This window comes from Pundamilia nyererei, unplaced genomic scaffold (genome assembly GCF_000239375.1).
Source record: "Pundamilia nyererei isolate P.nyererei 1_Seehausen unplaced genomic scaffold, PunNye1.0 scaffold00092, whole genome shotgun sequence".
Taxonomy (NCBI): domain Eukaryota; kingdom Metazoa; phylum Chordata; class Actinopteri; order Cichliformes; family Cichlidae; genus Pundamilia; species Pundamilia nyererei.
In genome coordinates, this window is record NW_005187493.1 from 1,874,181 (window position 1) to 1,891,590 (window position 17,410).

At 40.4% G+C, this 17,410-nt stretch overlaps 1 protein-coding gene across 4 annotated transcripts in view; it reads left to right on the top strand.

Moving 5' to 3' along the window:
* The window catches only part of LOC102200029 (inositol 1,4,5-trisphosphate receptor type 1), a 72,660-nt gene that overhangs the window by 18,845 nt on the left and 36,405 nt on the right, over positions 1 to 17,410 (top strand). For 2 of the 4 annotated variants that reach the window (XM_013912515.1, XM_013912516.1), the window contains exons 9-39: positions 1,880 to 2,026; positions 2,185 to 2,280; positions 2,720 to 2,764; positions 4,145 to 4,299; positions 5,033 to 5,132; positions 5,417 to 5,577; positions 5,671 to 5,812; positions 6,033 to 6,191; positions 6,773 to 6,945; positions 8,088 to 8,207; positions 8,486 to 8,680; positions 8,787 to 9,038; positions 9,138 to 9,279; positions 9,389 to 9,542; positions 9,626 to 9,816; positions 9,924 to 10,056; positions 10,142 to 10,196; positions 10,278 to 10,443; positions 10,736 to 10,909; positions 11,052 to 11,126; positions 11,262 to 11,399; positions 11,506 to 11,631; positions 11,757 to 11,957; positions 12,059 to 12,310; positions 12,766 to 12,891; positions 12,999 to 13,127; positions 14,471 to 14,591; positions 14,705 to 14,889; positions 14,972 to 15,120; positions 15,210 to 15,321; positions 16,019 to 16,054. In XM_013912515.1, coding sequence (XP_013767969.1) covers positions 1,880 to 2,026; positions 2,185 to 2,280; positions 2,720 to 2,764; positions 4,145 to 4,299; positions 5,033 to 5,132; positions 5,417 to 5,577; positions 5,671 to 5,812; positions 6,033 to 6,191; positions 6,773 to 6,945; positions 8,088 to 8,207; positions 8,486 to 8,680; positions 8,787 to 9,038; positions 9,138 to 9,279; positions 9,389 to 9,542; positions 9,626 to 9,816; positions 9,924 to 10,056; positions 10,142 to 10,196; positions 10,278 to 10,443; positions 10,736 to 10,909; positions 11,052 to 11,126; positions 11,262 to 11,399; positions 11,506 to 11,631; positions 11,757 to 11,957; positions 12,059 to 12,310; positions 12,766 to 12,891; positions 12,999 to 13,127; positions 14,471 to 14,591; positions 14,705 to 14,889; positions 14,972 to 15,120; positions 15,210 to 15,321; positions 16,019 to 16,054 — 4,410 coding nt within the window. The remainder of the gene's footprint in view (positions 1 to 1,879; positions 2,027 to 2,184; positions 2,281 to 2,719; positions 2,765 to 4,144; positions 4,300 to 5,032; positions 5,133 to 5,416; positions 5,578 to 5,670; positions 5,813 to 6,032; positions 6,192 to 6,772; positions 6,946 to 8,087; positions 8,208 to 8,485; positions 8,681 to 8,786; positions 9,039 to 9,137; positions 9,280 to 9,388; positions 9,543 to 9,625; positions 9,817 to 9,923; positions 10,057 to 10,141; positions 10,197 to 10,277; positions 10,444 to 10,735; positions 10,910 to 11,051; positions 11,127 to 11,261; positions 11,400 to 11,505; positions 11,632 to 11,756; positions 11,958 to 12,058; positions 12,311 to 12,765; positions 12,892 to 12,998; positions 13,128 to 14,470; positions 14,592 to 14,704; positions 14,890 to 14,971; positions 15,121 to 15,209; positions 15,322 to 16,018; positions 16,055 to 17,410) is intronic. The other 2 variants (XM_013912517.1, XM_005739596.2) reach the window with 1 other exon arrangement.

Below are 17,410 nucleotides of genomic sequence, written 5' to 3' on the forward strand. Positions count from 1 at the left end.
TTACTTTTTTCAAGTAACTTGACCAACACTGGTTATAACATAACTGTATTTTAATATAACATGAATAGAATGACAGAAACAAACAAACCAAATAATACAACAGCATCTAAGTCAGTTCAGTCTGGCTTTATGGAAAACCTTTCAGACGCTGTAAAATGCCAGTATAACAAGAATTCAGTTAGTTGCATTCATAGTCTATATTTGACTGAAATAGTACAAAGACTACGAGTCCATACGTTTTTGGACAATGACAAATGTTTTGTAATGTTTCACATTACATCACGGAGGATTTTAAATCAAACAATCACGATATGATTAATATAAGTATTGTATTAACTCGTTAAGAATCACAGCTATGTTTCTATATACTTTCCCACAGACTGACGAGCAGTTCCCTTCTTCCTCAATGACAAATGAAACAGATAAATTAGCTTGATTGAATTGAAAGTGTTCAGTTTCTATTTGGTAGTTTTTTTTATGCAAGCGGAGGAGGCGATCATGAAGCTAAAAAAAATCTAAATGAATTAATTACACTAATTAAATGAGTAATTTAACTATTTATAAAAAAAAAAGCTTCCCACAGCAAATGATTATTTCAGTGTAATTCAGTTGGAGTTCACCACTCTGTGAAAGAGTGCGTGGGTAAATGGTTCAGTTATGATGGAATAACGTTTCTCACTAAAGAACTGAGGGTTTAAATCATCTACAGTGATGATGTGATATTAAAGAATTTATGAATGTAAAGAAAGTGGCCAGAAACCAATACTGAAGAGTCCTGCAGCAGCACTACGTTAACAGCTCTTCAAATTCAGTAGTGGAAATCGGTAAATCGACTCAAGGACACAGGAAGTGAGAACCACAGCTGGTGAACCAAATTTGTTGCTAGATCCACAAATGCAATTTAAAATTCTACTGTCAACGGCAAAAGCACAGGTAACCTTGACCCAGAATTTCAGCCGTCTTCTCCGTTCACAGTACGTTTAGGTACATTCAGAAAATGTCCTGTGGCCTCACTAATCGAAATGTTAACGTCTTTTGGAAGTCATGGAAGCTACAGGCTCAGAGACTGCCGGTTCCGGAGTGCAGAAAGATGTTTTATTTTATTGTAAAGCTATAAAGCTTGTTTTAGTAGGATTATATCAAACCACATTCTGCATATATACAACTGGAGCTTATGAAATCCTATTTATTCTACCCAGATGCTTACAGTGTTAGCATTGTTAAAAGAAGTGGTGATGCAACACACCTCTCGCAGACCGCCACAGCTTTTTTTAAACATTTTGCTGGCATCAAATTCCATATAGGAATTTAATTTCCATCCGCCTGCCCATCTATCCAGTCATTTTTATCTGCTTGTCCAATTCAGGGCTGTAGAGTCGCTGGAGTCTGGAATATCTGGAATTTCTTCTTTGGTTTTTTTTGGTGCTGTTTTCCATTTCCTATAGAATTCAAATAATTTGCATCTTATTGCATCTCACAGTGTCCACTTTTTTGGAAACTGTGCTCTAACTAAAAGCTGTTGCATAAGGTTCCCTCACCAGAGTTGAGTGGGCTGGTTGCTTGTTTGCTTGTTTTTTTATATATATATATATTTTCCCAGTTGAGTATCATCAGTTTACAGAACATTTTAACAAATGTGTATTATCTCTTACAGAAACAGCTCTACATTAGGGGCTTTAACATCTAAAACAGCGTAGGCAACTAGGTCTGCCATGCGACCTCCATGAAATGAAATGTTTGGCAGCAGCCAGAAAATGTTTAATTATTTTTCTCTTATTCCTCATATACTGAACTAGTTGAAACTAGTCTCATTTCATACAAGTTTTGGTGGTTTTAAGATTAACCTGAGAAAAGTAACCTACATTTTTCTTCTCTCCAGGGTGATGTGGTACGACTGTTTCATGCAGAGCAAGAGAAATTCCTTACATGTGACGATCACAGAAAAAAGCAATATGTGTTTCTACGCACTACGGGACGACAGTCAGCTACCTCGGCAACCAGCAGCAAAGCCCTATGGGAGATAGAAGTGAGCAGGAATATTGTTAGAGCTGGTTTTTCCTATTGTGCACTTGTATGCAATCCCAGGTGTAGATTTTCTGAACTGCAGCAACAAAAACCTGAATAGAGACTGTGATCTGTTTCCTATTTATTTTATATCATCAACTTTTTGTGCTCTTGCATCAGGTCGTACAGCACGATCCGTGCCGAGGGGGCGCAGGGTACTGGAACAGCCTGTTTAGGTTCAAACACTTGGCCACTGGACACTACCTGGCTGCAGAGGTCAGCACGCCTCCAACCTCCATTTGTTTGTCTGTCTGTCTCTTTAACAGCAAGATTACGCAAAAACTACCAGGGCAAATTCATGAAAGCAGGTGAAGAGGGGGAGTGCAGCAAAAAAAGAACCCATTTTTATTTTTGCTGTGGATTCAGACCTCTTAATTCAAATATGTGAAGCTGTGATTTTTAAGGCCCTCTTTGGTTATAATTGGAGCCAAGTGATCTAAACATCCTATTAATAACATGTTACTCATCAGCTTTTCTATTCCAAGAACTTCCATTAGACTTTATTTACACTGAAGAAAATATCAGTGACCCAACATTCAGTTCATTTTCCTAAGTTACAATCTTCCGAATGCTTTTTGGACTGGATTTATTTATTTATTTATTTATTTATTTATTTATTTTACGAAGTAGTGAATCACTTTTGTGTTTTTTGCAGCTGAACCCAGATTATGAAGAGGAGTGCCTGGACTCACGCTCTTCAGTAAGTAGACGTTTTTTAAAAAGTCATAATATTTAGAAATATTTAATTGGAATCCAGTGCTTATTTAAGCCTTAGTAGGTGAATGTCATGGCCACAGAAAGCATTTGTGTAGTGTAGAAGAGCATCTCCAATCTAATTCTTCAGTTTTTAAAAATATATGCTGATGTGTAATTATTTTCACATATCACATATGTATTTGTATTTTATAGTTTAGTTTAACAGATACCATGTTGGTGAAACTCACCTACTCATTTCTTAATATGGAACCTTGTTTATAATAATTATAATGGCATCCATTTGGGTTTCCTCAAAATCTCAACTTAATAACTCAGAATTTTGAGACAATAACCTCAAATTGTGACTTAAAAATAAAATGAATAAAAAAAAACCCCAGAAGGCATAGCCTCTTTTCCCGTGTTATAATCAGAGCTGTATTGTTTACCATTTCCACCAATAGAGGGCTCAGTGTAGCTTTACTGGATGTGAATGCTTTAACTTTCAGCGAACAGCAGATGGCAGCCTTTCACTGTGAATGTGTGTTCCTGAAACGTGCAGTAGCAGTGTGCCTCAGCCATACACTGCACTTGCAGGAGGCCTCATCTCACAGGCCGGGCCGAAGTTGTTCACATCTGTTGGCCAAGCTGTAACAAGTGAACCAAATCCTAGCCAGTCACCTCCTCAGTTTACGGCCTTGCTCTTCAGATTAAAAGGAAATTAGTTTCAATTCATTATAGTTAAGACTTTTTTGCATATAACATCTTTTGTTTATTGAGTTTTGACTTATTTAAGGTAAATGGTAAAATGGTAAATGGCCTGTATTTGTATAGCGCTTTTCTAGTCCCTAAGGACCCCAAAGCGCTTCACACTACATTCAGTCATCCACCCATTCACACACACATTCACACACTGGCGATGGTAAGCTACATTGTAGCCACAGCTGCCCTGGGGCGCACTGACAGAGGCGAGGCTGCCGGACACTGGCGCCACCGGGCCCTCTGACCACCACCAGTAGGCAAACACGGGGTTAGTATCTTGCCCAAGGATATTTGGCATGCAGCCAGGAGGCAGCCTGGGATCGAACCACCGACCTTCTGATTAGTGGCTGACCTGCTCTGAGGTAGTCTTATGCCTTCCGTGGGAACCATTATCAGTTACTGAATTAAGACTGTGACGTTTTACGAGGGAAATGCAACTCACAAGGGGAAAAAAAAGGAAGAAATATTTATGGTCACTGTAATATATTAGCAGTATCTTGCTTCAGTTCCTAGAAATCTTTCCACACTGAGTTTTAACACTTTCACTGACATATCTCTGACATTTTTTAAAATTATTTTGCTGTTTATTTTTAATCAGACTTTATTTTTCCCCCTTTCCCTCCAGCTTGACTCAGAGCAAGAAGCTATGAGAGCCCGTTTGAGAAATGTCCAGGACAAAGTCATGTACACTCTTGTGTCTGTTCCTGATGGAAATGACATCTCTTCCATATTTGAGCTCGACCCTACCACTTTAAGGGGGGGAGACTCACTAGTTCCCAGGTATGAAAGATAAAAAAGATGAAGCATTTCAGACCCACCCTGATTATTGTGTTATTGCGATACAGAGAAATTCATTGCCTGGTTCCTGCCCTGTCACTTTTTCCACGGAAACCCAGACAGCAGACACATTACAAGCAGGGGACTTCCACAGTATATTACCACTGTTGTAATATGTTTGCAAAACAAGCATGGCAAGTGTGTGTGATAATAATTGTTGTAAGAGAGTCTCTAACTGATGATTATTCACGATAAAGTGGATGTTGGAAGTTACGCAGGTGTAGTTGTTCTTTATGATGGCAATGCAGATAAGGATGTTGAGATAGAGCATATAATAAAGTGTGTAAAGGAGACAATTATTCTGTTCTTATGTGAACGTGTGTCTGTGTAAGTTTGGTGAGGAGTGAGAAAATATGACGCAGACTCGCAGTGTCGCAGAAGAAATGCACCGAATTTCGCTAGAATAGCTCGAGGAAGTGAAAGCTGTTGCCTAGCCACATTTATGGGAAGTGGTCGACTGACCATGTAGGCCCCAGATCATATGTATATTTGTGAACTTTTGTAAGGTGATCAAAGGTTCTGCTTCAAATGCATGATTTTTCTTAAAAAAGAGCATTTAAAAAAAAAAATGGAAACATCACCTTTTTCATGAGTTATGTAGCCTTTGCACTTATGATGCACAAACAATTTGCAGATATAAACAAGAACAAAGCATAACAATAAAATGTCTTTTCAGAAACTCATATGTACGTCTCAGACACTTGTGCACCAACACGTGGGTTCACAGCACCAACCAACCAATCGACAAGGAGGAGGAAAAGCCTGTCATGCTGCGTGTGAGTGACACTTAATTTACAATAATGTCTAAATCAGTAGCAAATTGTGCAGGATGCTGAGCTATAATTATGCTGGAGATTTGGATCAGTCAAATCTAAATCACATTGGTTCCCTCTTCCTCCTGCACCTGCTGTGCAGTAAATTTGTTATATATTAAGTGCGGGTAGCTCTCTTTCTTTTTCACAAAAAATGCTCTTTTGCAGTTTTGATTATGGGTTCTTGGCAAAGAGCTTTAACAAGTGTTTCACAGACCAATTCTTGTTTTGTTTTGTTTTTTTTCAAGATTGGAACTTCTGCACTCAAAGAAGACAAAGAGGCTTTTGCCATTGTGCCCGTCTCCCCAGCTGAAGTGAGAGACCTTGACTTTGCCAACGATGCCAGTAAAGTGCTGGCTTCTATTGCTGGGAAGCTGGAAAAAGGCACAATCACCCAGAATGAGAGGAGGTATAAAATGCATAGTGGGACAGTTAAACAGTAAACACTGTTAAGTTCTAACTATAAGCACGATCTTACTGTTATTTCTGCATATAAAATCAGAGCCGTTACCAAGCTTCTGGAGGATTTGGTGTTCTTTGTGGTGGACATTCCCAACAATGGACAGGACGTTCTGGAGATCATGGTTAACAAACCCAACAGAGAACGACAGAAGTTAATGAGAGAACAGAATATTCTCAAACAGGTGATGTCTTAATACCGTAAATATAACATTTTCTAGACACTCAAGGTTAAATTTTCCATTCTGTGTGAACTTCTTGAGTTCTACTGACTTACTGAAGTCCCTCTATCTTCTCATGACATGTGGCATCTTTGCCACATTTGCTTTAGCAGTATTGCATAGTTGTATATAGTTATGTATAATATCATTGTTACAACTGTCTTAACATTTCTCTTAAATTCAGATCTTCAAGCTCCTGCAGGCTCCTTTTACAGATAGCGGCGATGGGCCCATGCTGCGGCTGGAGGAGCTGGCTGACCAGCGTCATGCCCCTTTCAGACACATCTGCCGCCTATGTTACAGAGTTTTACGTCACTCGCAGCAGGACTACCGCAAGAACCAGGTACTTTTTGTCTGGCCTGAAGTCTTCATAAGTGCAGTTCCCATCTGACGTTGGGTACAGGTCTCGCTGTGGTTTCTGTAAAGGTGTATTTCCGCTTAGTAAAATAAGCCATTGTTCTGTGATAACACTGATTTGATAACTGAAGCAAAAAATATTCCGAATCCAAGATGTGTAACTGAAAGTACTCTGAAGTATGCGCTGGTTCATCTGCCAGGTCTCTTTATCAATTTCTGTTGGCACAAACACACAAAGCCAGTGTGATATGAGCTCATTCTATAAAGAATTCTTGTAAAGTAAAGTTACCATTTGGCTTTTCTAGGAACAGTCCATTTCTTTGGTTACAGTGTAATAGTTAGAGGAGTCATTACATTAGGTTAAATGAAGAGGACATTGTGGACATGCTGTTCTTTTTGCACACTGATAAAGACGGGGCAAAATGAGTCAATGATGGCTTCGACTTAAGGTTATGCTTTTTAGAAAGAGCTTAAAGAGACACAGGCCAAGTAATGAATGACATTCTTTAAAATGTGCTTAAGCTGTCTTTTGTTGCTTTTTGTTGAGAGCGTCTGCCTCCCTTGCAGGAGTATATAGCCAAGCAGTTTCGCTTCATGCAGAAACAGATTGGTTATGATGTCCTGGCAGAGGACACAATCACAGCTCTGCTCCATAACAACCGCAAGCTCCTGGAGAAACATATTACCGCTGCAGAGATCGACACGTTTGTTAGCCTGGTGCGCAAGAACCGTGAGCCCAGGTTTGTGTGTGTGTGTCTGCATCCAATTCAAATTAAATTGAATTTAAACCATTACTTAGTTATGTGTTACCATAACTGTATGTCTGTATTGTACTTAAGAACATTCTGGTGATCAAATAAACATCCGTTGCAACATTTTGTCATTCAGTGGAGGAAATTATTATTTGTTTGCTCAGTTACAAGGAAAGGAACAGTCTCTCATTTTTATGGTAGTTTCATTTGAATGGCGATAGAAAGAATATGAACCACAAATCCAGAAAAAACACATTACATAAATATTATGCATTGACTATTTTAGCCCCAAGCAAAATATGACTTAGTGCTTGGTGGGTACACTCTTTTTGGCAAGGACAGAGGTGAGACGTTTTTTTAGTTGGTCACCAGGTTTGCACACATCTCAGGGGAAGATGTGTGCAGTCCCACTCCTCTTTACAGAAAATCTCTCAATCCTCTAGGTTTCTTGGCATCCACCTGACAACTCAAGACTTGAGCTCCCTTGAGTCTGGAGACAGGCTAGGTCACTGCATGACTTTAATGTGCGTCTTCTTTAGACATTCCTTTGTTGCCTTGCTGGTATGTTTTGGGTCCCATACATGCTGGAACACCCATCCAAGACCCATCTTCAGTGTGCTGTCAGCCAGGGAGGGATTTTCTCATCAAAGATCTTATGATCCATCCATTGGCCGCTTAATGCGTTATAATCATCCTGTGCCTTTAGCAGAAAAACAGCCCCAATCATAATGTTTCCACCTCCACGCTTGAACAGGTCAAGGTGATGCCAAAGGGTTCGATTTTGGTTTCATCAGACCACAGTACGTTCTTCCAAGCCTTCTCTGAATCATTTAGATGTCCTATGGGCGATATCTGTGTGCCACATGTGTTTCTTTTTCTGGATTTTTGGTTGATCTCTCCGCTTTAAAATGAAACCAGCAAAAAAATAGACACTGATCTTTTCTTTGTAAGTGAGCAAAACTGATAAATTGGAAAGGGGATCAAATAATTATTTCCCCCACTGTAACTCTTTGTGACATCAGAAAAGCTGAAGCCTCGCTTCAAAGACTCATCACCTCTCGTGCTTTGAGAGATCGTGGAGGTTTTTAAAAGAAGACTTGGGATTAAATGTTATACTTTTGTTTGTTCAGGTTCTTGGACTACCTGTCAGACTTGTGTGTGTCAATGAATAAGTCCATCCCTGTGACACAGGAGCTCATCTGTAATGCAGTGCTGGATCCAGCTAACGCAGACATCCTCATAGAAACGAAGTGAGTCCTCATCACTCTCTTGACCTCCTCCCTGTTCCCTCTGATGTCACTGTGAATGTACTCAGGTTTCACTTTGACAGTTGCCCATTAATTGGTGTCTAGAAAAGGCATTTTATCCAGTACTGTGATTAAAAATACAAAGGTTATTTGTCGCAGTTTTGGAATAAATAAAAAATTTTTGATACAAAGGCTTTCTTATGCCCACACGATTACACTAGCAAAGCAAATAATGTCTGTTTTTATTAAGTTTTTTCTTGATGATTTCTTTTTTTCTGTAGACTGGTTCTTTCGAGATTTGAGATTGAAGGAGCATCACTCGGGGAGAACTCTGTGGAATCAGAGGAAGACGAGGAGGAAGTGTGGTTGTTCTGGAAAGACAACACTAAAGAGATCCGCAGTAAAAGCATCCGGGAGCTGGCTCAGGATGCCAAGGAGGGTCAGAAGGATGACCAGGAGGTGATCAGTTACTACAGGTAAATACCGCACCTCAGCCGGCTCCTTGAAGATGGAAAAGGTGTATCCTGTGATGGCAAATTTACAAAAGGAGAGCCTGACTTTACCTGTGTGGACACCTTACAGGTACCAGCTAAACCTGTTTGCCAGAATGTGTTTGGACCGTCAGTATCTGGCAATCAACAAGATCTCTGGCCAGCTGGATGTGGACCTGATCTTGCGGTGTATGTCAGATGAAGACCTGCCGTATGACCTACGAGCCTCTTTCTGTCGAATGATGCTGCACATGCATGTGGATCGTGACCCTCAGGAGCAGGTTACACCAGTCAAATATGCACGGCTGTGGTCTGAGATCCCTTCAGAGATTGCTATTGACGAGTGAGGGAGTAGACAAACTATATAATCATATTGTAAAGCATTTCTCATGTATGTGTTTGCAGTTTCGTAACTTGTTGTTTACATATGGTTTACTTGTAGCTATGACAATGATGGAACATCTAAAGATGAAATTAAGGAGCGATTCTCACAAACGATGGAATTTGTTGAAAACTACCTGAGAGATGTGGTGTCTCAGAGCTTCCCTTTTGCAGATAAAGAGAAGAACAAACTCACCTTTGAGGTCACCCTGGTGCTTTCTTGATATACTACAATTACACTCATGTCATAGTAGTCATGCTCTGAAAATCAAATCAGCAAACTCGCTGAAAGCATCTATTTTCCATGTTTAGGTGGTGAATCTGGCCAGGAACCTGATTTATTTTGGCTTCTACACCTTCAGTGACTTATTGAGACTAACCAAGATCCTCCTGGCTATTCTAGACTGTGTCCATGTCAGCACCATTTTTGCTTTCAACAAGCTGGACAAAGGAGATGACAGTAAAGGTAAGGGGATGGCAAGATGAGGATCGGAATCCCATGGATATGAAGTTCATTTGTGTGTTTTGCGTGCGTGTCAATGCTTCCAGGCAGTAATGTGATGAGGTCAATTCATGGCGTTGGTGAGCTGATGTCCCAAGTAGTGCTCAGAGGGGGGGGTTTCCTTCCCCCATCTTCAACCAGGGCCCCCAATGGTGACGCAGTCAAGACCCAGACTGAACCAGAGAAACAAGACATATTGGTCATGGACACCAAGCTCAAGATCATCGAGATCCTGCAGGTGGAAGACATACAATGTTCTAATGTTGTTATACTTCAATATAACCTTAATAAATACAGCACATTATATATGTATGTCGTTTGTTTTTGTTTTTTTCTTCACTGCAGTTCATCCTGAATGTTCGCCTGGACTACAGGATCTCCTGTCTGCTATCGATCTTTAAGAGGGAGTTTGATGAGAGTAATTCCCAAAATGACATATCTTTAGCTGGAGCAGTCGAAGGACCAAACAACATGCCAGGTTTAGAATAACATAGCTACATCATACACAAATGTGTGAACAAGTTATGGACTTTGTTAGTTAGAGATATTTTCTGTGATTCCAGGGGCTCTGGATTTTGAGCACATAGAAGAGCAGGCAGAGGGGATATTTGGTGGAAGGTAAACACACATTGAGTATCGAAAGAGTCGAAAATATGAAATAGAGAAGTGTTTCTGAGTATATGTTCTGTTAATGTCTAGTGAAGAGAACACCCCTCTGGACCTGGATGATCAGGGTGGCCGAACCTTTTTGAGGGTCTTGCTCCATTTAACCATGCACGACTATCCTCCTCTGGTGTCTCGAGCCCTGCATCTGCTGTTCAGGCACTTCAGCCAAAGGCAGGAGGTCTTGCAGGCATTTAAGCAGGTATCCTCACAGTGACTCCCCTCAACTTAAAACGAAAGCAAGGAAATCAATAACCCGTACACTTGTTTGTGTTTTTGACATATGCTTAAGTATATTATGATTTGCAAATACTTGTATTGCTCTAAAATGGATGAAAAACATTGAAATATTAAGAATTATTCTTTGGAGGATCTTCCTAAACCTCAGTGACACAAAATGCATATTCAGGTTTTCACAGTAACATTTTGTGGATCCTGTATAGCTTTTTGCTCTGCACTTTGCCTAATCTTCCAGCAAATTTTTGTATTTACAGGTCCAGTTGCTCGTCACCAGCCAAGATGTGGAAAATTACAAGCAAATAAAGTCGGACCTGGACCAGCTGCGCTCCATCGTCGAGAAGTCTGAGCTCTGGGTGTATAAGAGGCTGGGGCCAGACGAGGGCATGGATGTAGTGGACGTGCTCGCCGCTGAGCCAGAACATAAAAAGGTGCAGGGTGTTATTTCCTGAACAGAGCCAATCTCATAACCCTGAAAAGCCATCCACCAAAAAGTATTCCTTTTGTTTTTTTTTGTTGTTGTTGTTTTTTTTACCACAGTAAGGCTATAACACGCTGTTATGTCGTTCACAGGGTGACTCAGGGGGCATAGACAAACCAAAGAAAGCAGAAAGCACAAGCAGTTACAACTACAGGGTGGTGAAGGAGGTAACAAGTTTTCTAACCTTGTTAAACGATTGTTTTAACATATCTGAATATTTTGCAAATGTTGTTGCGCAGCACTAGAGTTTTTCTACATATATTTTCCTCATGTTTTTGCTTTTTCTCAACTCTCCCTCACAGATCCTGCTGCGTCTCAGCAGGTTGTGTGTCCAAGAAGGTCTGTCAGGTAGAAAAAGCAAGAAGCAGCAACAGAGGCTGCTGAGGAACATGGGGGCTCATGCTGTGGTTCTTGAGCTCTTACAGATCCCTTATGAGAAGGTGTCAATGGTTCTCAATGGGTTTATTTTTTGTTTTTATTTTTAGTAGCACATTCTTTTGTGTGTACGAGCGGGCAAACCTTCACGTTTGCCCTTTTCCACTCCAGGGAGAAGACTTACGCATGCAGGATATTATGAAGCTAGCCCATCAGTTTCTACAGAATTTCTGTGCAGGAAATCAGCAGAACCAGGCGCTGCTACACAAGCACATCAATCTTTTCCTCAACCCAGGGGTGAGCTGTCTTGTGCACTGATTGACGCTTGCAGTGTTAATGATACAAAAGCACAGATTTTGATTTTGCACAACAACAACATCTTGGAAAACTGGCTTCTCTTGTCTTTGTTTTCTTGTGTTCAGATCTTGGAGGCCATCACCATGCAGCATATCTTCATGAACAACTTCCAGCTATGCAGTGAAATAAATGAGCGTGTGGTTCAGCACTTTGTCCACTGCATTGAAACACATGGCCGCAACGTCCAATACCTGAAATTCTTACAGACTATTGTCAAGGCAGAGAACAAGTTCATCAAAAAGTGCCAAGACATTGTCATGGCAGAGGTGCTAAATCAATTCTACACAGTTTTTTTCCCCCCCCCCACTGTGTTTCACTTCTGCCACAGTTTCCTTATGTATTAATATGTATCCGTTTCTTCCTCCAGCTGGTGAATGCTGGTGAAGATGTCCTGGTCTTCTATAATGACCGTGCCTCCTTCCAGACTCTGGTCCAGATGATGCGATCAGAGAGGGATCGCATGGATGAGAACAGTCCTCTAATGTACCACATACACCTAGTGGAGCTCTTGGCTGTGTGCACTGAGGGCAAGAACGTCTACACAGAGATAAAGTGTAATTCGCTCTTGCCACTGGATGACATAGTGCGGGTGGTGACCCATGAAGACTGTATCCCTGAGGTGAGATAAGCTGGAATGTTTGAGAGTTATGAGAAACAATAAGCTGCACAGTTTGTGATTTTAATGCACTGGAAAAATTGAAGAAATAAAGATAGGGAGCCATATCTAAAGATAAGTGTTACTGCTTGCAATAGGTATGCTATAGAGGCTGATAATCTTAAATACATTTGATTTCGTGTGGATTGCAGGTCTTACAGATTGCTAATGCAATACAGTTATTCATTGTTTTTGCTGCATGTCAAGCTTTAAAAATGTCACATAGTTAGCTTTAGTGACAAATGTATCAAATAGTGCCACATTATGAATTTTGTCCATAATGTGGTACTATTAAATCCTTAACTAGGAGTCTAGAGCTAATTGTGGTGTATCTAAAGTTACAAATTCTACAGGTATTGCTGTTGTTTTATTAGATTAGCGCCATCTTTTTTACATGAACTTTAATCTTAACCTTTCAGGTGAAGATTGCTTATATCAACTTTCTCAACCACTGCTATGTGGACACTGAGGTTGAAATGAAGGAGATCTACACCTCCAACCACATGTGGAAACTCTTTGAGAACTTTCTAGTTGACATTTGCAGAGTAAGAAACCCCATATTTATTTCAATAATGACATAAAAGCTATATTAAAGGAAAAAAGAAAACAACAAACAAGCTAAAAGACAAAATGTGTTATTTCTGTTGTTTAGGTGTGCAACAACACAAGTGACCGTAAGCATGCAGACACTATTCTTGAACGCTATGTGACAGAGACAGTCATGGGCATTGTGACCACCTTCTTCAGCTCACCATTTTCTGACCAGAGCACCAGCCTGCAGGTAACCTGTTACAATAATGCAAAGGGGTTTAAAAAAAAAAAAGCTTTTACAGTAGCTATAAATATGCTAATGTCAGTATCAGCCCTGGTATACTTCAACATTTTGAAAATAACAGTAACGTGTAGAGTTCATCTAAATCTAACTGCCAAGACTATCTTTTAGGAACTAGTTATTACCTGCAAACTTTAAGCCTAATAGCAAACAGTTTGTCCTTATGTGGCCATCAGAACAAATATAAGTATAAAATATACTGTATGACTGTTGCTTCATGTAATTTTATACCAATAGCCCGAGTCTCTCTTGCAAAAGCAGAATTATGGGAAAATGGCAAGACACTGCTTCCGTAAGTGGTAAACTCAGCGTTTCCTCAGAGTTCCCGAGAACTGTGTCTGCTGAGTAACATTATTTGGAGTGGTTAGGTTGGGTTGTTGGCACCATGTTTCCTCTCTCTTCCCACTTCTGTTTTCAGCATGTTAGTCAACTTCTGGTAGAGGTAATCGGGTATTGCAAGATCAGACATGGCCAGTAGTTATTTACAATAATTTTGGTTAATGAATCATTTTTTGTTCTTTTCCTTCATAGGGTTTAAAAACTGTTTATAGAAAAAGTTTATTAAAGGTAAAAAAAAACAAACCTCGATACAGTGTTTATCTGAGTAATCACCCTTATCCAGTGATGAAACATCTGGGTGTAGTTGATTTCCGCATGACAGCACCTTCATCGACGGGGATCATTAAATGGTTGATAAGCACAAAAATGATATGAATCATAAGCTATGGTTTCACCGCCTACCCGACTGAACATCTGTGAGATTTTGGACCATCGGACTAGATAATGCTTTCCACTGCCATCATCAAATCTAATGAAATAACTTCAAAGAATAGCATTCATTGCTCGAGTAGTGTTTCAGAGAGCTAACAAAGGCACATTTAAGCTGCTCTTGTGGCACAATGTTGGCCTAACCCCTTACTATATCTTGGTTTGCTATTTAATTTGTCACCTGCTGTATGTTTTCTGTGCTCTTCAGGCTTCGCTTTTGGGGAAAATATTTCAGGTATCGGTTACAATTTAAATAAGGGCACAGAAGATCTGGGTGCTAAGATTTCTTTATTTTTTTAAATAATATGAAAGATTTTCACAGGTGCGTTTTGGGCAAAGGTCTGCTTGATGGGTTAGCAGTAGCAACTGACCACAATAGCATGCGGGGATTAGCACAGTAATATCACAGCAGCTCAGGTACAGCACTGTGTGTGCGTGTGAGACACATCTATCAGAAAACTTCAATCAAGAATAAACTACAGTTTCACTTGTTTTTCTCTTATTCTTCTTATTTTTTTACCCAGACCAGGCAACCAGTTTTCGTGCAGCTGCTGCAGGCTGTCTTCAGGGCCTATCACTGCAACTGGTTGATGCCAGTGCAGAAGGGCCATGTTGAGAGCTGTATCAAAGTGCTCTCTGATGTTGGTAAGACCAAGGTCTTTCTCAAAATCAGTCCATCATATTCAAAAGGTTTAACAGTTTATATTAATCCTAAAGCGATTTGACACTAATGTTGTATGTCTTTCTGAATCCACCAGCCAAAGGCAGAGCAATAGCCATACCTGTGGACCTGGACAACCAGGTGAACAACCTGTTTGTGAAATCCAATAACATCGTTCAGAAGACAGCCATGAGCTGGAGACTTACTGCTCGCAACGCTGCACGCAGAGACTCTATAGTGACCGCGTCAAGGGATTACAGGAATATCATAGAGAGGCTGCAGGTTAGGTTTGTTTGAGTTTGCGCTGCTTTATGTCTCTTTATTGCACAAAAACCTTCAGGGTGTTGCTTTATCTGTAATATAGGACATCGTGTCCGCTCTCGAAGACCGTCTTCGTCCGCTGGTCCAGGCTGAGTTGTCCGTTCTGGTGGATGTGCTGCATCGGCCTGAGCTGCTCTTCCCTGAGAACACAGACTCGCGCAAGAAGTGCGAGAGCGGAGGATTTATATGCAAGTAAGGAATGCTGCGATCGATGAAATTTACAATTAAAGCGTAAAGGCCCTCATTAGGATTGAGACTAAAGCTCTAACGTTCATTTGCAGGTTGATCAAACATACCAAGCAGCTGCTGGAGGAAAATGAGGAGAGACTGTGCATTAAAGTTTTGCAAACACTTCGGGAGATGATGACTAAGGACAGAGGTTATGGAGAGAAGGTAGGAGATGCTGCAAAGCACAGGCATATTGTATTTCTATGGGGAGATGATTCACTTCACTGTAGGCGGTATGACTGTACATTTTTTACATTGTATATACTTTATTGTATCAATGCAGGTTTAGAATAAAAGATGTTGATAGTTTCTTGCTATTTTTTATGTCTTTTAAAGTGCCGGGTTTAAAAAAAAAAAAAAGAAACTTTTCAGCAACTAAGTTTCATTCGTTTTAACTAAAAGTGAAGCACAAATCTCCTAAAATGATGCATTTTCAAAAGGCAAGTCCTCACACAAAAACAGCAATCTGATACAATGTTTACTATGATTTTATATATGAAAATGATTTTGATGTCATCAAATCTTTTGTGTAGTTATATAGAGTTTACACTATATACACACATACTGCATCACACGTACCCCAACCAGTTTTTTGAAGGGATTTGGCTTGTCCTTGGTTTTCAGTTAAACAGGGGTGGTCACTGCTGTGTGAGACTGTACTAATTATACTCACTTTTCCTAATATCCATGCAAAAATACTGCACATGGATATGGCACTGTATCTGTGCTCCTGAATTCGATTTTTTTTTTCAGCAGTGTTAACTCACTTAACTAACATGACATGCTTTATCATTGACCTCTGCCTTAACTTCCTGCTTCCTGCATTGTTATCTAACTCCTGAAACCCTCTGTTCTCTTTCAGCTCAGGGCCTTTGATGATGAGATGGATATGCCTAAGGTTGTTTCTCTTTATCTTCCATTCATGCCCTTGTTTCCCAGAGCATCTGTTACATCTGTGAAACTATATTAGCTGTACTTTAACATTAGCCTACTGTAGCAGCTGCTTTGGCTGTGTGGGGGTTTGGGCACAGCTGGTAACAAACAGTCATAGACCAATTCTGTCTTAAACACCTGCTGCATTGTCTGCTATAAAACGGTGTGTAGATCAACTGAAAACGTGAGAAAAAAGAGAGGCTGGGAGATGTGTTCTGTTGCTGACTGCAGGTTGCTCAACTGAGCTTCCATTTTCCAAGGTAGTCACTTACTGGTTGGGCTATGTGCCAGTGCTATATTTGTATCCACTCAGTGTCCTTGCACTGTACATGACCTTTTGCCAAAGTGTTGGTTGAAAGTCATTTTTGCACACATTTACTGTATTCAGGTCCAGTTAAGGGAGTTATCTTTTTATGTAATAAACTGCAGCCCTGTGAAAAGCGGGGTCAAGAAGTTATATTTTGATATTAGCTACAAGGGAAGACTATAGAAATAACACAATTTTACAGAAACTGAAATCATCTTTAAGATTAACGGACTGATGCAACTAAGAGACTGACAAAAAAACTGAATAGACATGAGAGTGCAGAATGCAATGACCATATGACAAACATCACACAAAAAACCCCAAACACTAAAAAGCTGATGATAATATAAAGATTAATCTATTAAAACCATGAGATTTCCCATTGCTTAATTTCCTCTCACTCTGTTCTCATGAAGATTATTCATTGCCCTTTCCTTTTTATATTTTTATATTCCTTTGGGAAGGGGGGCTGGGTGTCTCCCCAGTATCTCCTGCTCCAATAGGGGGCGCTCTGACTGTGTGCGTGCTCTGTATATGCGCCTATTAATGAACGTGTTGGGCTGTGAAGGGCTGAGGCAGTCACTGAGGCTGTGTCCTAGTTTTCCTTGCTTGCGAGCTGCACGATTCCTGGGTGCCTGCCAACTCTGGGCTGAGGTTACATAAGAACCAGGCTTTTTTTTTTTTCCTGGAACTCAGCCCCGCCGCTGATGTGTGACCTTCAGCAGTAATTGCCAATAAAAGTGTTGAGGAGCTGTTTATCCACAGAGCAGTTGTGTGCGCACGCATACATGTGCATGTGCACACCTGTGGGGGGGAAGTGAGGTGGGGGCTGTATGAGTTTCTCTCATGTGCTGCATCTCTGTCTGGCTGTCTACACGTGAAAAGCTGCTCCTGTGTAAGAGTGGCAGGAAAGTGGAAACCCGTGCCGATCTTCATATTTCTTCTCACCTCTTTCCCCCTTTTGGCCCCATTAAATCATTGTGACACAATTCCTTAACTGCTCCAAATACCCCC